General features: G+C 46.8%; 1 protein-coding gene across 3 annotated transcripts; it reads left to right on the forward strand.

Annotated features, from left to right (window-relative positions):
• Positions 1–1,986: 1,986 nt before the first annotated feature.
• LOC115406779 (uncharacterized) lies at positions 1,987–21,650 on the forward strand. Of its 3 annotated transcripts, XM_030117010.1 has the most exons (12): positions 1,987–2,299; positions 6,648–6,696; positions 7,913–8,294; positions 8,820–8,913; positions 9,748–9,852; positions 9,967–10,067; positions 10,328–10,414; positions 15,153–15,258; positions 16,945–17,049; positions 17,122–17,283; positions 19,722–19,843; positions 20,453–21,650. In XM_030117010.1, the coding sequence occupies exons 3-12, from the start codon at positions 7,927–7,929 to the stop codon at positions 20,601–20,603; spliced, it is 1,401 nt and encodes a 466-aa protein (XP_029972870.1). In that variant the 5' UTR covers positions 1,987–2,299; positions 6,648–6,696; positions 7,913–7,926; the 3' UTR covers positions 20,604–21,650. The 3 variants fall into 3 exon arrangements, with proteins under 3 accessions (XP_029972870.1, XP_029972868.1, XP_029972869.1); XM_030117008.1 differs by lacking the exon at positions 6,648–6,696; XM_030117009.1 differs by lacking the exon at positions 6,648–6,696 and having other exon boundaries at positions 7,918–8,294.
• The last annotated feature ends 912 nt before the right edge of the window (positions 21,651–22,562 follow it).

Raw genomic sequence — 22,562 nt, forward strand, 5'->3', positions numbered from 1 at the left:
CTGTCATACATTATGTTATTATAAAAATTTCTATCTGGATCAATGTCGTAATCAACTCCATTTGTCTTGTGTTCCACGGTGTTATACATTGTTTTGATATCAGTCATTGGTTCTGTCATGATTTATGTTCTATATGAAGTTTTACACATACACACATGCTTACTCATAGGCCTGCACATACACTAGCACAAATAAATGCACACACAGTACACAGACACAATGGCAGCATGCCAACCCCACACGTCATGTCTCTACCAACAGTAGAGTCTCGATTGGAATTCAGCTTAGATATCTTTCTAGTAGTCATTTCCGGTATGTCCTTATGTTTTGTCACTTTGACCAACGCAAAAAAAAAAAAAAAATCCATAAATGAAATAAAGATACGCTCCATCAAACGCGAAGTTTGTAATCCAATGGCCTTATCGAAACTGTTGAAGATGTTGTAGTTCTCTTACCAGCATGACTCTGGCTTGTTCCGGAGTGGACCCCTTTAGCTGAATGAATACTTTACAATTCCTCGTCCATGTTGCTTTTATCTTGTTGTCTCTCTTCAGGATGCGTGCTTCACGAGCGATCTCCGCAGTTTTCCTTGTCAGGTGCTCATTCAAAGTAAACAGATCTTCCTTTCAGCTTCTTCCCTTGTCTCAGTAGCTCACTTTTGTGCTTTCTATTGGGGAAACGCACAATGATCGCAGGTTTATTCGTTCCGCGCCTTGGTAAGGTGTGGCAGGCTGCAATGTTTTCTTTTTCGATGTGTATATCCTTATCCCTCAAAAATGACACGACCTGTTGCTCCAGAGACTGCAGGTCCTCGGGTTCAGCATCCGCGCCGACCTCTCTGCCCCCTGCTGCTGCTCTGGCGTAAGATCGTGGTTTTACAGTCAGTCCCGTGATAATAACGTCATCGATCCGAGTGTATTGCTCCAGCTGATCAATCCTTTTCTCGAGTTCATTTATGGTTTGATCTTTCTCTTTGATCAGTTCTCTGAGCTGTTTGACTTCATCGAAAAGTCCCATCAGTGTCGCTAGCTGCTCGGTCACTTTAGGCAGCTCCTCCGTCATGAGGTTCAGGGATTTACGAATTTCTTGCATCTCGCTCTCCATCTCTGCTTTGCCGACTGTCTTCTTAGGTGGCATTGCCAAGCTTTCCTGTACTTCGTTTGTCAATTTCCCCGTGCGTATTACAAGAAAAGTAACTTTTTACCAGCACGAAACTCAGCGGTCTTACTGGGCGCAGCCATCTTGGTTGCCAGATGATTTATGATATATGTATATATATATAACCCTAACTTTTTTAACGTCAAAATGAAGGAAACTATATATATATATGTATACACACATATATACACATATATATATATATACAGTGTCAGTGTCAGAAAAGTACATATATATATATATATATATATATATATATATATATATATATATATATATATATATATATGTGTATAGTATGTATCAGCACAGGGCCGGCGATTAGGCTGGGCATCCGGGGCAGTTGCCCAGGGCGCCGAGCCATAGGGGGGCGCTTGATGTGGCCGTGAGGCGCACCGCCCAAGTTGCTGTGACGGCTGTTTGAGCAGCGCACCGCTTGGTTCGCTTGCTCGCGCCCCTCGACAAATATTGCCGACTCCCCCCCCCCCCCCCCGCCCCCCCCCCCCCCCCCCCCCCCCCCCCCCCCCCCCGCCCAATAACTCTCGCGGCGCACCTGTCCTCGACACTACCACGGGGCGTCAGGTTTCCCAGGGTGCCTGACAAGCCCGCGCCGGCCCTGTATCAGCAACAAGGAACGTGACACCAACCCAGTCGCCAGTTACCAGGGAAACCGGCTAATCTCTGATCTCCAGACGCTCCTCCTCCACTAGTGGTGCTGCATTCAGGTGCGTGGCGCGAGCTGCGGAATACTGAAACTTGCTCGTTCACATGAAGGCAGCGGTGAGAGCTCGGACTCATAAGACACTCGGGAGACACGAGAAGGAAACGTGGACAATTTGCACAAAGGAACGGCTCTCAGACAGCTGTGAACCGGCTTTTGTCGTTCACTTAAAAGAGCCGTTCAAAGGAACGGCTGGTTCATTGAACGTCACAGGGGAAGTAGTGGACGGGGTGATTCATCCCTCTGCCATTGTGGCGGTGTGCTCGTCCTTCAGAGCTGACTGAGCAACGGGCAGCATCTCTGAGCCGAGAGAGGAAGACACGATGAAGTCTTTACGACGGAGAATAATGTCAAAGATCAGAAAGAAGAAAACCTCTCAGAGGACGGACACGCAGAGTGACTCCAGCGGTGCTCGGGAAGGTAAGAGGCAACTTTTCTCCGCTTTTCTTTTGTCTGCAGAAGTTGGCCAGCTCTATTGGTGACATGATTTCAGGATATTCACCCCACGGTGCAACGTGACTACCTCTTATGAAAGGTTTTCCACGCGCAAACCACAAAAGCATCTCATTGACAACGTGGCAATGACACTAAAATGGAGCATATTTCACAGTTCAAGGTCAAACTACACTGGTATCATTCGAAACAGGGTATAAACGTCTATAGCAGGGGTCGGCAACTACAGTGGGGGGGGGGGGGGGGGGGGGGGGGGGTCATACATCCGCGGACCCGGAGGGGGGTTCGACGGCGGAGGCATGCTTTCGCGGAGCGGGCCCAGAGGAGGTGCCGTCCATTCGGGGGGCCTGCGTCCGCTCGCGGGCCCGGAGGGGTGCGTGGGTGCGTGCGTGTGTTGGAATCCAGTCGCGGGCCGGATTGGACGGTTCGGCGGGCCGGACTTGGCCCGCGGGCCGCCAGTTGCCGATCCCTGGTCTATAGCATGAGCGCTGCTGCTGCTGCTGCATTCCTGAAGGAATATTGTTTTATAAAAACTGTGGCCCCTCAGTCTGAGGAGTCCTGGGCTGATGTAAATGACCCATCATGCCATCTGCACAGGGAGGGGGGCCAAGGAGGAGGATTAGTCTTAAGTGGCACATGTGGAATTTTCCGTGATGGACACGTGCATTTCAGGACTAAATCAGGTCAAACTATTGTTGTATTACAGTGCTATTATACCGAATTGTTGGCTCTTTAGGCCTATCACCACAGAAGCCCTAAAAGGACGCGATCAGCCCACAGACAGGTGTGGGAAGCATCATAACCCTTAACCTTGACTTATGATGCACATAAATCAAAAACTATCTCTCCAAAAGCACAAAGAAACAGAAATAAGCTGAGCTCCCCTCTGTCTCTGGGCTGTGGCAGCAGAGCATATGGTTTAAGGAAGAGGGGAGGACATAAGAAAAGGGTTTAATCATATTTGTGTCATGAAAATGTGGAAGACATAGGGCTGGGCGATATGGCAAAAAAAAGATCACAATTTTTTTTTCATATCGTTCAATCTCGATTATAATCACGATATGTTATATTGTTTTTAAACCAGTTTTAAAGCATCTGCACTGAAAACTAGAACTATAGAATAGGGGTGTAACGGTACACAAAAGCCACGGTACGGTACGTACCTCGGTGTAAGGGTCACGGTTCGGTACGTTTTTCGGTACAGTGGGGAAAAAGTAAAAAAAGCTCACAAATGTACCAGAACATTTTTCCCAAGCTTTCCCATGCGACACATTATTGGCCCAGTTTGCATGGTGTTTTTTCAATCCGATTGTAAACAATAGTATTAAACGCGAGTGTATTCATGTACAGCATACAAAGCATCCATGCGCACAAAGTCTCACGAGGAACTTGCAGGTCTTCCTCTCTGCAGCAGCAGTCCTCAGCGCAAAGCAGAGAGTTTTTATCTGCTGATATCTGCTCAAATAATGTCCCAAAATCTCCATGATATGCTGCTGAAGGAGCGGCTGCTCTCCTGACCGCAGCACCGCTGTGCGGAGCAGCACGTCTCGGTGTGAGCTCTGCGCCGCATGCCGATGTTTCGAATTAACTGGTGCCCGTGTTAACTTATGACCAATAATGACTGAAACATCTAGTCGTTCTGGCGAACGTCGGTTATCGACAGTTACAGTGAGTGTATACGTTTAAAGTCTTTTGTGAGTCTTACTTTAACAACTGCTGTAATCAGCATGTGTTTACACAGACCTCCGCTGTCATTCGTTAACACGGGAACCAGTTAATCCATAACACCAGCCGGCTATCGCTCGTATTCTGCTATAGAGCTCTTTATACAACTCACTGTTGCGCGATTTGGTTCCATCTCGCCTCTCCAATGTTTTTTATGTCGGGGTTTTGTATTAAAAAAGTGTTTTTCCACCACCGTGGCGTTCTCTGCTGGTTTTTTGACTGTGCTGCTTCCCGTTTACTGGCACGTCACACGTCACTCCGTATGAGGGAACGCACGCGGAACAAATACTCTCCCGTTTAATCCGCTCCGCCACACGCTGCAGCTCTCATTCCGCTTGTACTTTCTTCTTTGTTTGTTCATGTTTGGACCTGCTTGTTCTACTTCTTCTTCTTCTGTGATAATGGTGGTTGCCGGCAGCTTTTAGGCTCATTACCGCCATCTAAGGTTGGAATTTTTTTTTTTTTTTTTACTCACTGGTGTATTCGTCGTGTGATTGTGTGTGCCGAACCGTGACCCCCGTACCGTGACGGTACGGGACGAATACAAATACCGTTACACTCCTACTATAGAATAGTTTAACATTTTATTAACAAAGCAAGCAAATAGCAATGCGAATTAAATAATATAAACAGAAAAATATAAGAACAATCTTACTTAACAGTGCAGTAAATGGAAAAAAAAATCTAGCACCAAGATAATAAAATCTTGCGATGCATCATTTTTTCAGTAAAAGAGAAGAACTGAATGATGTTAGTTAAAGTGTGACAGTTTACAGCCCTGAGGATTTTCGTTGCTATAAAACAGGGGTCGGCAATTAGCGGCCAGCGGGCCAAATGTGGCCCGCCGAACCGTCCAATCTGGCCCGCGAGAGGATCCCAACACGCGCGCGCACAAACGCATTAACACACTCATTACCCCGGGCCCTCGAGCGGACGCACGCACCCCTGTGAGAGTGCGATATGTGTCATTGTGTTGCAATAGACAATCTTCGAGGGATGTGTTGTTTTGTTGTGGTTGCCGGTGTCGTGCCAAAAAGTGATTCCCTGCCATAAAGTGATTTCCGGTCCACGGGCAGCTGAAAAGCGCAGCTTCTGTGGCTCTGCAGCAGTCTTAATTGGGCTCAAACAAGTTTGTTTCTGATCATCCAATGATGTTTATTTGTGTTTGCGTTTGATAGCCTCCTGTACGTCCAGTTGCCTTATATCGCTATACCGGTAAGCTAGTTGGCGATTTTAACCTGGCTTGTTGTTATGCTAATAAAGATATGTCACGGAGGTGACACGTTTTCTTTTCTTTTTTTTTTCACCAAAATTGCTAGATTGCTCGACAGAGTAATTTCATCCCAAGCAGTGCGTCCCCCCCCCCCTCCGCGGATGGACGCGCGCGCGAGCCGGAGACCCCTTGGCCCGCGATTGAAGTGCCCCCAAAAAAAGTGGCCCGCCGCCAAATCTAATTGCCGACCCCTGCTATAAAAGATTAAAAATGTCAAGAAACCGCCTGGGGATAATGAAGGTGCTTTAGAATGTAAACATTATTTTCAAGTTATGATGCTAAATATGCTGCTGCCATCATTAATGCTTGCATCAAATGTACAACATTTAAATAACAATCTAGATTGGATAAATTAGACTTAAAATGTAATGGTACAAAACTACAATAATATAAAAAAAATAGACAAAATTAATCGTTTTTCTCCTCTTAGAATGTTGTTCGTATGGTGCAGTGGCCTGAAAAGACGACACTGGCTACGTTTACGTGCAGTCAATATTCGTGTTAAGAAATATTCTGGTTTCTGAAACATAATAACCCCAGGAGATCCTCATTCAGACCACAGCCACAGACGACGCCATGACTGCATTTACACTTCATGCCACTTGGTGTGCTGTTTGCATGTTCAACCTTATTTTACACAGACACCACAGAAGAAGAACGGCGCCGCAGGCGCTGCAGGCTCTCCCTGCATGTTGTTAGAAGAAGAGTGTTAGCGGCAAGACGTGGTGACATGTTCAATGATGCGATGCACCGTCATTTTCAGTAAAAGAGAAGAACTGAACGATCGTTAGTTGAACTGTATCACAAGTATTTCCTGTACTCAAAAGACCAGATTCTTTGCGGATCGGTGTGCTAGCAGCAGTGCGGCGTGGAGCAGTCTTTCCTGTCACCAGCAGCCTCATCTTCAGAGGAAAACGCCAAGGCATGGCTGGCTTCATCTGCTTCACTGCCCTCGGCTCCACGTTCAGCTCCATCTCTGTTTACTTCTCAGACAACTTACAGGCGGAAGTTGAGCAGGGAAAAGTCGACTGTGATTGGCTGTGTCACGCACATTTCTGCCATGTCTGATCGAGTAAATGTGCTCACAGCTGATCACCGTGATCGACTGGAAATTAATCGCGATCACCAATCACGATCACATAATCGCCCAGGCCTAGGAAGACAGTAAGTGTACCTGTCCTGACCTCAGTATCAACGCTGCAGTCCCAAAACCAGCTGACAACCCTTAACTCCAGTGGTTGTGCTTCCTTGAAGATTTCAGGCCTTTCTTGACATCGAAATTGTTATTATTTCAAATTTCCTCTTTGTGAACAACAGACATCTCCTCTTGTTTCATGATCATGACTGTCCCGGGGCGGGCGGGGAGGTATGTATATTCATGTTTGGTTTATTGTCCTTTGTTTTTGTTTTGCTGTGGCAGTTTGCTTGTTGGTGGGATTCCTTGTCTTATTTTCTGTAATGTGAGCCTGTGGAGTCTGTGGGGAGGGAGTTTCCTCACAGTAGAAGGGGCGGGGTTTGGTGACGTGTGGGGGTGTGTTGCACTGTGTGGGGTTCAGTAGGCGGGTGTGTTCTGCTGAGGCATGCTTCCTGGATGACAGCTGTCACTGTGTGTTTGGAGAATAAACCTCACTCAGATCCGGATCCCCTGTCTGACTCCCCTCTCGGCGATCGCCACAAGCCTCCGTAGTAATTTCTTTAAAAAGAAAGAATCTTAAAGATGTACACAAACAAGCTGCATGTTTTCAATGCAGTTTACTTTCTTTACTTTTAAAGTTCAACTGAAGTTCCATCAGTTATTGGAGGAAGATGCCCTATAATGTAAGACAGAATGTATATAATGCTATGATGTAAAGACAGTGAGTGTACCTGTCCTGACCTCAGTATCAGCGCTGCAGTCCCAAAACCAGCTGACAACCCTGAACTCCAGTGGCTGTGCTTCCATGAGATTTCAGCCCTATTTTTTCAAACTTCCCATTTGTGAACAATGGACATCTCTCTTGTTTCATTTCTGTCCCGGGCCGGGTGCTGAGGTATGCTGAGGTTTATTCATGTTTAGTTTATTTTCCTTTGTTTTTGTTATTCTGTTGCAGTTTGCTTGTTGGTCTATGCCTCGTCTTATTTTCTGTAAATGTGAGGCTCCATTATAATTTCTTTAAAAAAGAAATCTTCAAGATGTACACAAACAAGCTACATATTTTCAATGCAATTTAGTTTATTTACTTTTAAAGTTTAACTGAAGTTCCCTCAGTTATTGGAGGAAGATGCTCTATAATCTGGATGTGGTTGGTGGAAGATGTTCTCTGGCATGAATGGGGGAGGATGTGGAACAGCACTGACTCCTCCCACAAGGCTGAGGCAAACTGCTAAAAGCATCTGCAGAGCTCGAGAGCTCTGCAGATGCAGAGGTCTGGAAAATGGACCAGGTTAAGTGATTTTGGCAAATTCATTCACTCCTGAGAAAGCTTTAAAATAGCTACAAGAGGGGATTAGAGTGGGATTTTATGGCATTGATTCTAGAGATGCAGGTATTACAGTCGTGCCACACGTTTGAGCCATATTCCTCTATTCTACCTCATTCACAGAACAGCGCGTCCAGATGGATCTGAACACCGTCGTTCAGGATCTGCCTGTGCTCCTGGATGTTCCTCGATCTGGTTCCTCAGAGGGAGGAACTATTAAAGAGCAATGCAACATCCACATGATGAAGTTCTGGAACAAGAGCATCCCCAAACCTCCAGAGGACCTGGAGAAGAAGCTTCAAGAGCACCTGAACGAAGTGAAGAAGGTCGTGGCTCATCATCTGAGGAGGCTCAAACCGTGGATGCAACCCCATGGGCTGATGGGATACCTGGAGGACTGCTGCCACCGCCGGATGATCCAACACCTGCAGAGCCTGATCCGGAGAGTCAGCTCCTCCAGGAGCTGCTTCAAGCTGCTGCACTGGGCTCGTCACTCATATCTCAGGTACTCGTCTTCTTCCAGTCCACTCTGGACTTTTCCCTGTTTGGCTGAACTCAGGAGGTCAGCAGCCTCTCAGACTGCGTTCACATGATAGTGTTTGAAGTGAAAACGCTGTTTTTGTGTTTATGCTTCAGAAAAGTCTAACTCTGGCACAGCAATGTTCTGAAAATGATGTAGTTATGACTCCAGAACTATTTTCCCGGCATGCAGCAGCCACAGTGTTGACCTCGAGGTTAGAGAAACTGAATTGGGATGGAGAGTTTGCAGGTTGAAATCCCACTGCTGACTGGTGACCACTGAGGCTTCCTGAGCTCCCTGAAGAGCCTTCATGGTGCTGCCCATCATATATGTGTTTACAACCCCATCAGGCATCAGGAGGAGAGGAAAGAAACCCCTCATCATGAAGTTAATTCTTAATAACATTCTAAGTGGAATTCATACATTTATCATCTGTATTTGCTGAGTAACTGACCACTTTGGGAACTGATCATAACCAGATCTGATGTTGATTTTCCTGCTGCTTCCCAGGATTGAGGAGTTTTCCAACCATGACTACCAGAAGATCAACGGATGGGACGAATGGGAGAGCACAGCGAAAGACATACTGATTCAAACTGAGCAGGTGAAAATATTTTCTGCTTTGGAGAGATGGTGAAAATCACAGCAAGGTCTGCTTAAATCATTGGATGCAGCTAACGTGTCGTCCCCCTTAGCGTTCTCATTGACTGTATAGTAAAGATGGGCAGAGAGAACGTGGCGTCCCTCTTAGCGTTCTGAAATCCCGTTTTGAAGCCTCCAGCAGGACGTCTCCACATGGAACGTTTGAAACTGGATGTAAACGTGATTGGTCCAGCCTGTCACGTGACCGTATCACATGGTGAGAAGAGGAGCTGTGATTGGCAGATTTATTCAAAACTTTGACCCACAAAATAACACCAAACAACACAAACAACAGAGGATTTATATGAAAATGGGAGTCTGGTCAAGACGACACGGTTGTGGAAGCTCGTGACAGAGACCAGAACTTGTTCTGAATCCAGGCTTTAATCTGTTTATTTGCACTGAAATTTTGCATTTTTGAATGGGTTCCAGTGAGATCTGGGCTCTTTTTGAAACCAACAACATCGCCCCCTGCTGGAATTTCACATTTTCTGCACTTTCACATTGACTTCACTTTTCATCAGTGGAGGACGGCGCCTGGGTTAAGGAGGGGTTGGCTGTGGGGAGTGGTTGGCAGACCCGTCGTCTCACAATCAGGGGTTGACCGTTCGATTGCCCATCTCCCATGTCCACATGTTCAAGTATCCTTGAGCAAGGCACTGAACCCCAACTGCTGCCAGTGCTTGGATGGAGCTCCAGCAGTGTAAAAAGTGCTATATTTAAAGTGCCATCCATTTAAATGTCCGTCCAATAGACCTCACTGTTTTTTTTTTTTTTAATCTTTTTTGGTGCACAGGAAGAACAACAAGTTCGCCTTAAGAAAATCCTGGAGGCTCATAAACGCCAGAAAACCTGTGACAATGAGGAGTCTTATATTTTACTTGATGTGGACGTCATAAAGGTAGAAATACACGTCTGAATGCCTGGTTGTTCACACTGTGTTCAAGTCAATGCCATCTGTTCACTACTTTGTTGATTAATGAGACATTCCTGATGATGTTTGTCTCTCTTGAAGTTCACCTTTGACACGTTTGAAAAAGTCAAAGCGATTGACCATGACCTGAGTGACAGAGTTCTTCGGGTTTGTTCTCGGGAGCTGCTGGTGTTTGTGAAAGGGTAAGATCTTAAAATGATCTTTATCGCCCCGTGCTTCTTCAAAAGCTTCCCATCCACACGGCATCGCTGCAGGAACTATCTGCATCCACACAGCATGAAAATGACTCAAAGTGATGTAGTACACACCCCAGGCCTTTAGGTGGTGCTGTAGCTGTTCCACAGAAACACCCCAACAGAGAAGGACCACATATTCAGCTGTAAACAAGCATCATCAGGAACACAGGAGGTGAACTGAACGTCACTGTGGTCTTTGATTTCAGGTACAATGAGTGTCAGAGAGTCTTTTTAAAGAAGAAACCAGCGACCGTCCACTTCCTGAAGACTCTCAGAACATGCCGAGGAATCAGGTGAGTGTCTGAGAACGTTTCCCTTCTATCCATCTCCTCTCTGTCCATAGAGGGTAAAGAGCTTTATTTGGAATTACACTTAATTCCAAATAAACAGGAAGGTTTCCTCTTCTTTTTAAGCAGAAACCTTCTTCTCCGCCTCAACTTTCTTCCGGCCGTTCTGTGCACATGTGCACATATTCCAAGATGGCGGCCCGCAGCAAGTGTTGAACTCGAACGGAGATGATTTATTTAGTGGACGCTTTAGAAGAAATGGGTGGAATGAAATGAAAAGAGCAGATGGATGGAAGAATAAAAATGTAATCTGTCGCATCAAAGTTTATTGAGAAAGAAAGAGTGACAACGCCGGAGCTGGTTTACTTCCTGTAGACGTCCATACGTCACTTCTGCTCGCCATCCAACCAGAACCCATCGTGACCCCCAGAGTTAAGGCAGAATTAACTTTGATTAATCTTGCCCAGTGTGTTGAAAGCCACACAGAAGTGAATTATGAACTCAGTGTTTATTTTTTTAAATAGAAGAGAAATAGAAATAATAACTGAATACAGCAACAAAAGAAACAAATCTTAATCCATCAGACTCAAACAGAAAGATCATGGTGAAAATCAACAACTTTAAGAGGTGGAATCAACAAATTTCAGCTGAATGATTTTATAAAACAACATGATTACAAAAGGAGGCAAAATTTGGACCAAAAGCATTAAATCACAACAGAAAGATGCAAAACTGACAGTGATATATCATCAAAAACTAGAATTTGGCACTCAGAGAGCACAGGCCTCTGCCACAGGTCAAATCAGTCACCAAGCCGCTCCGCATGCCCCCTGTCGGCGGGCCTGCCCAACTATGTGAAAGACCGCCCTATCTCTCAATGATAAGGAATCCTTTAAAAAAAATTCCTGGATCCAGACAGTGATCCAGATCTTCACCAAAATCTAATGGATTCTAAGTTAGCCCAAGACCCCACCTTCCCACAAAGTTTCATTGCAATCCATCCATAACTTTTTCCGTAATGTTGCTAACAAACAAACCAACAAACCGACGTGATTCCATAACCTCCTGGCGGAAGTAATAAGATGTTAAATGAGGTGCACAATGTCCACAAAGGGACAAAAAGTTCAAAAATGAACACGGTTTCTCTTTAATGGAATGAAAATGTTTTTTCAATTAAAACTAAAAACAACAATTAAAAGACACAAGGCTGAGCAGCAAAACATCAGAGGTACTAAAAGATCCAAATGAGGTGAAAATGGAACAAAGTAACCACAAAAAGATGTTGAGGGGCCAAAATGCTTCTTAGAACAACTGTTAGTATGTCCTTAGTGGGGCAGAAATGACCAATAAATACAAAGAGGATGTGAATAAAGTTCTATTTCGTCCCTACCGACCGCCAGAGGCGGTGCTTAAAGCACTGGAATGTTCACTTCGCGCATGTGTAGTTCAAGTACGTTATACTAACAGTGTCACTCGTGACCCCTGGGTGACCCAGGAACTGTATAAGTTTGGGATCTTGACCCAGGATCAGCTCCTTTTTTCTTCTCGTGTACAGTTCGTACACATTGTGGATTGCGGGACATGACGCACCGTTGCTGGGAGCCTTGTGACCATGTAGGTCGGAGCTGCTGATGCCCTCCAAAGGCTGTGACGTGTTGCGGTCCCATTCACCTGCTCTGCAACGCTGAGCCTGCAGTGAGAGATTCATTCATAACCTCCAGGCAGAAGTTAAGGTTGCTGAATCTACTACTCTTCATGACTGATGGGGGGTTGCGGGTCGCTCCCCCCAGGTTTGTTGCACCCACACCCCTTGCTCAGTGTGTGGCGCCGTCCTGTAGGAGCAGCGGGGCAATCGTTTCCCCCCCGCACCCACTTGGTTTGCCGTACAGGTGGCGTACGCCCTTTCCCTCGGCTTACCGCGCCACCATCCCGAGCACCTGATACTCCAACTGGCACCACTGCAGAGCAGTGGGGAGCAGGTTGACCCGGTCGACTGTTTCTTTCTTAGCATCGCTATTGTCCTCTTAGTTTCTGGCTGCTTTGTGTACCCCCTCCCCGCGCCTGGCGGTGGGACGGGTGGCAGCAGGTGGAAGAGGGGGCTACCGAGGGCAGCCGTCCCTCATCTGGATGTGCCTCGGCCGGCTTGCTGGCCGGTGATTGAGGTTTGTTTGTGCAGGTGACACAAGCCTCCTCCCTCGGCTTCTCTATGCTGCTGTTTCTTCTGGCCTGATTCTGCTCCGATGGCACAGCGACGAGGGGGCCGTTGGACGGCTGTCCCCTCTCTCCAGCACGCCCCGGGCTGGCTTTCATGGGCTTGGTAGTACGGCATCCGCCGTGCGGGCGGTGTACACCACTCTCCCCCGGCTTATCGCATTGCCGTTGTGTCGACCTGTTGTGTGCACCCACTGTTCCGGCAGGTGGCACTGTGAGGGCGGCGGACAGAGCAGGAGTCCACTGAGCACTCCGCCTGGGGGTGGCTCTCTGAGCTGCTAGCCCGGTGATTTGGGCTGCACCCCCCGCTCTGGTGGGTGGCGCTGCTATGGGGGCTGATGGAGGCGGGGGCTGTTGGGCAGCCATTCCCCCTCCTGGACAGTGTACTATTCGTGTGCTCCTCACGTCCTCGCTATGGCGGCATGGCTAGCGTTGGTTAGCCGTGGGTTGTAGGCCGCAGGTGCTGCTTCCCCTGCATTGGACCCCGCGGTGGTGGTTCCTATGCGGTGAGTGTTGGCTTCCAGCAGGTGGTGTCTTGTCGGACAGAAGGGAGTTGGGGTCGCCATGCGGCCGCTCCCTCTCCCGGATGTGGCTCCGCTACTTTGCTGGCACGGTGATGTCGCATTGGCTGTGCAGGTGGTGTACGCCCCCTTCCTTCAGCTTCTCGCACTGGTCCGTCTTGTCCTACCAAGCCGCGCTCTTGGTGTTAGCCCGGAGCCTGTAGCTGGTGATAACCCTTCCCAGGCTTTGTACAGACCCTGCTGACCTGTTTGACCAGCCTGCAGATTGTGTGCCTGCAGGGGCCTTGCGGTGCTGGCGGGTGCCCTCTCCTGTTGGACTCCCCCACCAGGGGTGTGGTGCCTCCATAGGGGAGCTGTGCGTTTGTGGTGGCTTACGGAAGCGACTCACTATCCGCGGCGTGAGCTTGGTTTCCTCTGCTCCACAGGTTGTTCCACAGCGGGCCATGGCACTTTCTCAGCGGGAGGGTTCTGCTGTTTCAGCGCGGAGGCCGGTGGGGCACCCCCACCCTCACTAACTCTGTCTTGTCCTGGCGTCTGAGGGGCCAGACTCGCTGCTGAGCAGCTGTTCGAAGCCTGTCAGGTGGACCACCTTGAATACTAGGGTACCATCTACCAGGCGGCTGTATGGTAGTAGGTGGAGGTTGGTTGCACAGTGGTGCAGCGGCTGTGGGGAGGACCCGTTGCTCTACCCGGTCCCCGTGGTCCTGGACTTCTGCATTCTTTTTGGACGGAGCCTGGTCCCCATTCACCCTGAGGGTGTATGTGGCAGTGGAATATGCCCTCCATACATGGGTTGCAGGCGGCACGATTTGGGGCCACACTCCAGTCTCGGTTCCCTCAGGGGGGCTTTGAAGCTCGCCCCCCTAGAGCCCCACGGGCGCCCGCCTGGGATCTGCATCTGGTGCTGGAGAGCTTGTGTCAACCTCCCTGTGAGCCCTTGGCAGCGGCGGGGCTGCAGTGGGTGTTGCGCAGGACGACGTTCCTGCTGACCATTACCACGGCGGAGCGTTTGGGGGAGCTGCACGCTCTGTCTATTCTCCCCGCATGTCTCTGGTGGCATCCGGATGGGGGGCGGGCATCACGCTGTGACTGCCGCTTCCTTCCTTGGGTGCTGTCTGGGCTGCGGACAGCCAACCTATGCCACTCACTATATGTGACCCCCGTCGGACGACCTGGGGGCCGGCCGGGCCTCTTGTGCCCGGCTAGAACTCTGGGACGCTGCATGGCTGCTGTGCAGATGTGCCGAGATCTGGCCAGCCAGTGGTCTTCTACGGAGGCCCTAGTAAGGGCTCTGCTCTCTCCAGGCGGCGCCTGTCTCACTGGGTTGTGGACACTGTTTGCCATTCCAGGCCGCAGGCCAGCCTCTGCCCGAGGGTGTGCGTTGCCGCTCCACCAGGGCACCAGGTGTCCACGTCTTTGGTCGCCCTGAAGGGGGCGCCCCTGGATGAGCTATGTGCTGTCGCCATCTGGACGACTCCTGGCACCTTTTCCAGGTTCTACAGGTTGGCCGTTGTGCCTCCACATGCACTGCGGGTGGTACTGGGCCCCGCAGAGGCTTCTCAGTGAGGTTGGTCTCTGGGATTCCTCATGACTGAGTTGGCATTCGTCATTCCAGTGCTTTAAGCTCCGCCTCTGGCGTTCAGTAGGGATGAAATAGAACGAGAGTTACCAATATACTACGATTCTATGAATCCCGGATGACCGCCAGAGCGCGGAATCCTCGTGGTCACGCGAGAAGATTCCGTAGGAGCTGATCCAGGGTTAAGACCCCAAACTTATATAGTTCCTGGGTCACCCAGGGGTCACGAGTGACGTTGTTGGTATACATACTTGAACTACGCATGCGCGAAGAGAACATTCCAGTGCTTTAAGCACCGCCTCTGGCGGTCATCCAGGATTCATAGAACCGTTGTTACATTCGTAACTCTCGTTTTAAGGAAACAAAGCAACTCAGAGGAAACTCCAACAGCAGTGTCACTGTTGTCACGTCATGATGAACATGTTGGTTTCAGGAAAAACATCCAGGATCGACACATGGAGGAAATTGTCGAGCTGCTGACTGAGATGGAGACTTTCACCAAAGAGCTGCTCACTAAAGTCGTCACTGACGATGTGGAGGTATCCTATAAAGTCTGCAGAGATTGATTAACAGAGATCACATCTTTCTTCTTGCTTGGCTCTCGGAGGAGGCGGACGCTCTTCCTGTCGCTCTGTCTGTGCTTCTCCGCTTCACTACTATTGCAACAATACATCATCAGTAGGGTAAAACTAACCTTTCTCACGACGGTTTAACCCCAGCTCACGCTCCTCAGTAACTTGCCTCCTTGCTTCCTTACTAACTTGCTTCGTCTGCTTGACTCTACCGATCACTTTGCCTTGGATTTTGAAAATAATGATCACGGAATTGATCAGCTGGTCTATCAACACAATCGATGCGATCATCACAACAGAATCAAAGGTGCGGGGGAACCTTCCTGCTGGGACGGGACTCTGGCAGCTGGCTGTGTGATCGACGCCTAGGGGAGGTGGAGGGGGGTCTTGTGCCTGGCGCACCCCTGTCTAGAGAACGTGGGAGATGTTTATCTCTTGGGATTTATGATGACAGGTCTGCTGCTGATCGCCCTGGGCTGTGGCCTGAGCTTCTGGAGGATCAGGGAGGCCGCAGCCATGAGACGTCCAACGGTCTTTACAAACAAACAGGCAAAAGCTGAGGTTGACTGTTTTGACGAACTCAGTCTTAAGATGGACACTCAGGTTGGGGTTGTGGTGGAGTTGAGACACGAGCTGGATGTCGTCACTGAGAGGTAGGACTGCTCAGTTATGGGGAAAAATCATAATCACGGTTATTTTGGCCAATACTGTAATCGTGATTATTCAAATGATTATTTTTTTGAATGTGGAACAGCATTTATTGAACATGTTTCAAAAAATATTCCTGTTACATATACTGTATAAAGATATCTTGTAGTAAAAAATAAACAGCTGTACTGCACTTAACCTTGTGAAAAGAATAAATATTTAAAATACAATGAGAGATAGACGCTTCAACAAAGTAGTCTATACTCAATACTTAAATAAATTAGTCCAAAATACAATTTCTTACGTCTGAGTGCACTGGCACAACATTCAACAAGGTGAAGGGAAAAAACGGTTAAAGGAGCCGTATCACGCTTTTGCAAGCCTGCCCCAAAGATCGTATCAGGATTAGAATTGGATTCCTTGAGCAGCCCTGATGAGAGGGTTGATGCAGCTGCTGTCTGCGGCAGAGGGAGGGGAAAACGAGATGCCACTGGTTACATCTGGAACAGCAGACGGAGCGATCGTCTGTCTCCATCCTCCCTCCTCTCCTGGCAACCTGTTGACTGTTGGGCTGCTCCAACCGAGGCCGTCTCCATAGCAACGGCTTTTGGAATGCCACAGAGGAAGATGGGCTAACACACACACACATATGGAATTGAGGACTGAGGTCACACATCAACACACACCTCCCCTCCCCATCTCCACACCGCTTCCAGCCCTCCCTTCTCTTGCAGATGGACAGCGGTGGGCGATGTGGCGCGCCGGGAAGCTGCGACGGGCCTGGACTGCTGAACTGAAGCAGACTGTCTTTTGTGTGTGTGTCTGTGTGTGTGTGTGTGTGTGTGTGTGTGTGTGTGTGTGTGTGTGTCCAGGTATGGTTTTTGGAGGTGGCGGCATGCTCTGTCGCTGCACCCCGATGCTCCTCATCATCAAACGATATTTCGTCACCGTACTGTACCTGTGCTCTGCAATGACAATAAAAGTATCTTATCTCCTGTCCTGCAGAAAAACATCAAGCGATACTTCAGATCAGATAACAAGCGGATTTTCCCCTTCGACCCTTTGGAGAAGCATTTTCCTCAACTGGATTTTGCTGCGGAGGAGCGCAGGGTGAGGATTCTCCTCGTGTGTGAACAGATGTCTTCATCAGAGCCGCTCATATAAACTCAGTTTGTCTCTCAGGCAGTGATGGGGGACATTTACAAAGGCATCGCCCACGTCTACTTCAAACATCTCATTGGAACCAGCATGAGGAAGCTGAGGAAGAAGTGGTGGACTGACACCAACATCGGGAAGACAGTCCAAGCGGACGCTGTGGAGCTTCACATCATCATCTCACGCTGGGTGAGAGTCACTGGAAATAGACTAGAACAGTATATATAACATATATAACAGTATATATACTAGAACAGAAATAGAACAGTCTACGCTTTGGGTAAAGTTTTGCTTCCTGTTGACTTTAGACTGAGAGAGCAAACTTGCTGTGTGCCACCACACACTCCACCTGGCTGCAGAGGAGTGTGTCAGACTTTAATCATGTTTAGCATGTAGCATGGCTGATGTGTGAGCCCTGAAACCTTTAGCGTGCAGTAGGGCTGGACAAAATTTCAATATCAATATATACCGCGGTATATTTTTATTCAATAACGGTGATATGAATTTTAAACAAATTTTCGATATAGTGCATTACAGTATGCATTTCACAATCACTAATTGCTGTTCACGGCGCCGCCGATTCAAGCCGAACAGAAAGCTCCGCAAGAGAGTGATCACTACTCGGCACGCACGCCACAGCTGGCTGTCCTCAGCTCAGGCTACAAGCTAAGCTCCACCGCGGTAAGTTTGAGCTCCAAAATGAGAACTTGTGATGTAAACGTGACTGAATAAGCTTCCACAAGCTAATTTGTGGCCACGAAATAATAAATCGTGCGCACAAAATACTAATTCATGGCCACGAATTAGGTATATCATTCACTGGACAGTCCAGTAAAGTTAGCAGCGTATTGACAGATGCGGACTTTTGGTCTCAATAACTCTTTAACAAAACGTCAGTAACATTCAGAGGGCGCCTCCATCCCATCACTGTGAGGTGGACGATATGCTACAAGCTCATTTTCATTAAAAGTATCTGTCTATCAAGCGTCAGAAACAACACTGATTTATTTGAGCAGCCATAGTGCTGCGGGGTTAAGGGACCATCTACAATTTACAAGACGCTGCAACAGTGAAGACAAATACCACAAAAAAAAAAAAAAAACAGTACAGGGATTCACTGCAGTGTCACCATAATCACTACAACCTTAAGACATTCTGTACTTAACATTAGTAATTCTGAGCACTTATTTTTCTTCCTGGTGGAAGCACCTTTGTTTAAATCTATCAGAGAAACTGTGTCGTAGTTTAAAAGTTAAAGCTATTAAAATTGAAAAGTTGAGTGTATGGAAGTTATTTCAATTCCCTGTCCCAGTAACGTTTGTTTGTTGTTGCTCAGTCTTTTTTCTGTTTATTGCAGTAATTCTGAGCACTTTGATTTTTCTTTGTGGTTGAAGCAGCTTTGTTTGAATCTGTAACAATAACATAACTGTATTTAAGTGTAAAGTTAAAGCCATTTATATTGAAAAAGGTGAAACTTACGTTTATTTGACAGTGATTTCATATTTCTTAAATAAAAGGTAAACATTTAATTTATTGTAGTTTTTATTTCTAAAATGTTATACTGGAGGAGCTTCCTGGATAGATCATTTCTAGTTTTACAGCTAGTACATTATGTACTTGATTCTTAACAGTTTTTCTGAGGCTTTTGCATCATTTATATCGATATCAGAATTATGTCGTATTGACCGAAATTATGAACTGCCGTATTGGCCCGAATATAAGACGACTCCGATTAGAACACGACCCCTATTTTTCAAAGATCATTTTGTGAAAAAAAAAATGCTGAAGACAGTAAGGTCACTCATAAAACAACTTTTTATTATAAAATTATTATAAACTCAAAAACTCACAATTGAGATAACATTTCACGAGATACAAAATGAAAAAATATTACAACAGTATTGAATAAAAAATATATTCTCTCTCTCAAAATAAGAAAGCAACAAATAAGAACCTCAAGGGGTCCAAACTGCATAAATGATGTAAATAACTTTCCGGTGCCTTCAGCTGAATCAGGCTCTGGTGGTGGGCATTCCATCTTTCTGTTTTTCAGAGACGTATTCACTCACCCTTCTATCAGTCTCTCTGAAGCGTCGCTCTTGGGACCACGGAAAGCTTTTCTCTTTTTTTCTGTGCTCTCCAATAAGAACGAGGCTCTGCTCCACCAGCTCTCCTGGCGGCTTGGCAGTAGTTTGATGCCTCTGCTGCGTTGATCACCATCAGTTTAAAGTTGGTATCATAACTTCTCCTCTGTTGTTTGCTCAGTTGTCCAGCGTTCAGCCCCTTTGTCCCAGATGATCCGCCATTTTTCATCAGATCATTTGATCTCATTTCATCGCTCCACTCGCTCTCTGGTCAGTGATACTTTGGCTCCATCTAGCGGCGCGGATGGGTATTGACCATCTACCGTAAGTCCGCGGTTATAACACGACCCCACTTTTTGAGGATGCAATTTCTGGAAAAAAACATCGTCCTATATTCGGGCCAATATGGTATATCGTGATCAAATTTTTGGCCATATCGTCCAGCCCGAGCGTGCGGGCTTCTGTTGCATAACGTCGTGTCATACTTGCCAACTTGTATTGGGGAGTTTTTTTCTGAGCGAGCCTCTGTTTGGCTGGTTCCAGGCAGAAGACGTCCCACAATACAACAACCTGCTGCTGAAGATCAGAGAAGTGTTGGCCTGCTCCGACATGGAGGCCATGAAGCAGACGATGGCGTTCATAGAGAAGGAGTGTGACGAGCAGAGGTGAGCTCTACACGCCTGGAACATCTGCCAGTTTAGCGTCTGAACACAGCGTCTCGTGATGATTTCACTTCTGACACAAACAAAACTGAGCTGTGTCCAGATGTACCAAAACCAAATAGTCATTTGGACCATTTTCAAAGTAATTTTACCAATAAAGTAATAACTTGTTAATTAAACAGTTAAAGATAGTCTGTCTACTCGATCTTTCTGTATTTTCCCTCCATTTTTTGACTCATTATCCTTAAAAATCTGTCTTCTTTTAATTAGACTATTTTTAATCTTCAGTGTCTATTCTCAACATTCTGACTTACTTTGAAATATTTAGATTTTTTCCTTCATGGTCTGACTGTATTCTCCACATTCTCACTCACTTTAGTCTCATTAATCTGACTTTTTGAGCTCACTCAACACTTTGTTAAACTTCTATCCTCAGGAAAGTCTTTTTCCTCCCTTCATCTGTATTTTAAATGTTCACTGTTTCAGCCTTCAGTTCTTAGATGCCAAATGAAGAATCTAACGTGCTTTGGGTTTTTGGTGTCTTTGACTCCTCTGCACTTCTGGCTGTGGCCCTGATGAAGCTGCATGTTTCTGACCTTGTTCCGTTTCCAGTGAAGACCTGCAGCTGCTTCCCGACCTCCTGCTGTGGGCAGACTACAGTCCTCTGGACGTCAAGAGGGTGCTGGAGGTGCTCCAATCCCCTCCTTCCATCCTCCAAATGCCATCCTGGTTTGTGCAGTACTACCTGTGCTGCTGCTGTTGAAGCCGTGAGCAACAAATTCTGCAATAATTCTTCTTTTCAACAAGTTCTTCTGGTCTGCTATTTCTCTTTGTGTTCAACTGAAAGATGAAGGAATTCCTTAAAAGATTTCAATCAGTTCAACTTTATTAGTGAAGCACTTTTCATACTTTGAGCAACAGAAAAACATTTTAAACCAAAAAGCCAGCAGTGCTTTAACGGCATCCGTTCTCAGCACACCCTGCAGGTTCTTTCTGTTTTTAACGGTTCAGCCGCAGTAAAACGAGAATCCAGGTTTTAATCAAAGGGCTTTATTCATGTGATTCTACAGCAAAAAGCACTAAAGAAGGAATCCGTGGCTCACTGCATCTTTTCTTCACCTCTTTATTTTTATCGTCTTTTCCTTTGTTCGTTACTGTCGGATGTTTGCTCTGATTTATTCCGTCTCATCCTGATAATCAACTGTAAAGAAACAAATAAGCCACCAAAGGGAGATGTTTATGTTGAATACTAACTTATTTTAGCACTACATGAGTCAGGGTTCCCTCAGGGTCTGGAAAAGTCCATAATAGTATTGAACTTACTAATCTGTATTTAATACCTTGAAAATATTTTAAATTTGGTTTTGTACGTGTTAAATTATGTTTCCGTAAACTTGTTTGAATAGAATAGCCACATTTAAACACAATGCAGCAGTTCAACATGTTTTGGTGACTGACGCAGGTTTAGCCGAAAAGCACCGAACTGAAGTGTGAATCATGTGATCCTGGTGGGCGGGGCTCCGGCGCTGCAGGAGCTCCTGATGCTGTTTGGTTTAATGAAGTCATCCTGCTTGAACAGAAACAATGCAACAGATGCATCAGTTGCAACAGGAAAGGGTAGCACACTCTGTCAGCATAGATACGATGCTCCCAGTCAGCATTTTAAAGAATGCAGGCAAGTCACCTGTCCTGCTTCGTCAACTTTCAGTTTCCTGTGCATGTTCACTACAACATTTAACAATGAAAACATTTAGCAATGATAATCAAACATAATATTTCCAACAGTTTACAAGGCCAAGGTGGAGGCGGTTCAGAGGGGGCTGGGGGTGGAGGCAGTTCAGAGGAGGCGGTTCAGAGGGGGCTGGGGGTGGAGGCGGTTCAGAGGAGGCGGTTCAGAGGGGGCTGGGGGTGGAGGCAGTTCAGAGGAGGCGGTTCAGAGGGGGCTGGGGGTGGAGGCGGTTCAGAGGGGGCTGGGGTGGAGGCGGTTCAGAGGGGGCTGGGGGTGGAGGCAGTTCAGAGGGGGCTGGGGGTGGAGGCGGTTCAGAGGGGGCTGGGGGTGGAGGCGGTTCAGAGGGGGCTGGGGGTGGAGGCGGTTCAGAGGGGGCTGGGGGTGGAGGTGATGTGAATGTGATAAAATACACTAAATACGTCCATCTGTTCATCAAATTATTCCACATTTACATAGGAAACGCAAAATTTATATTTTTGGCAAATTAAGACATTTTTTTGCCTCAAAAAAACAAAAATCAAAATTGTGCCACAAGTAAATCTAATATTTTTTTCCAGTATGACCATGAAATGGACAATAAATTCTGTTCTCGTCTTAAAAAGTTCTTTAAAAGTCTTAATTTGCACCTGTTGGAGCCCTGATCAGTGTTCACTTTGTGCAATGAAGGAGACTGCTGTTGTAGCTGAGATACATGTGTGAATTAATGTCGACTGTTTTTGAATTTGATGTTTAAAATTCAGTTACTTTTCATTTCAAGGCAGTTTTAAACCCAAAACGTGAAGCATTTCTTACCAGAGTGCCTTAACTGAGAAGCACATGAGCTCAAACAGAATTTCCATTTTGAGTGGGATGTTCAATTTTTCTGCACCCCGTGTGTTCTACGAGCCTCTGTAACGGTAAATTTCTCCATGGTTAGATAAATAAAGTCTATTCTATGCTGTTCTGTGAGTGTGTCGTATTTCCTGTAATAATGCGTTCTCATTTTTGCTGGCA

The sequence above is a fragment of the Salarias fasciatus genome, chromosome 19, assembly GCF_902148845.1.
Source record: "Salarias fasciatus chromosome 19, fSalaFa1.1, whole genome shotgun sequence".
Lineage (NCBI taxonomy): Eukaryota > Metazoa > Chordata > Actinopteri > Blenniiformes > Blenniidae > Salarias > Salarias fasciatus.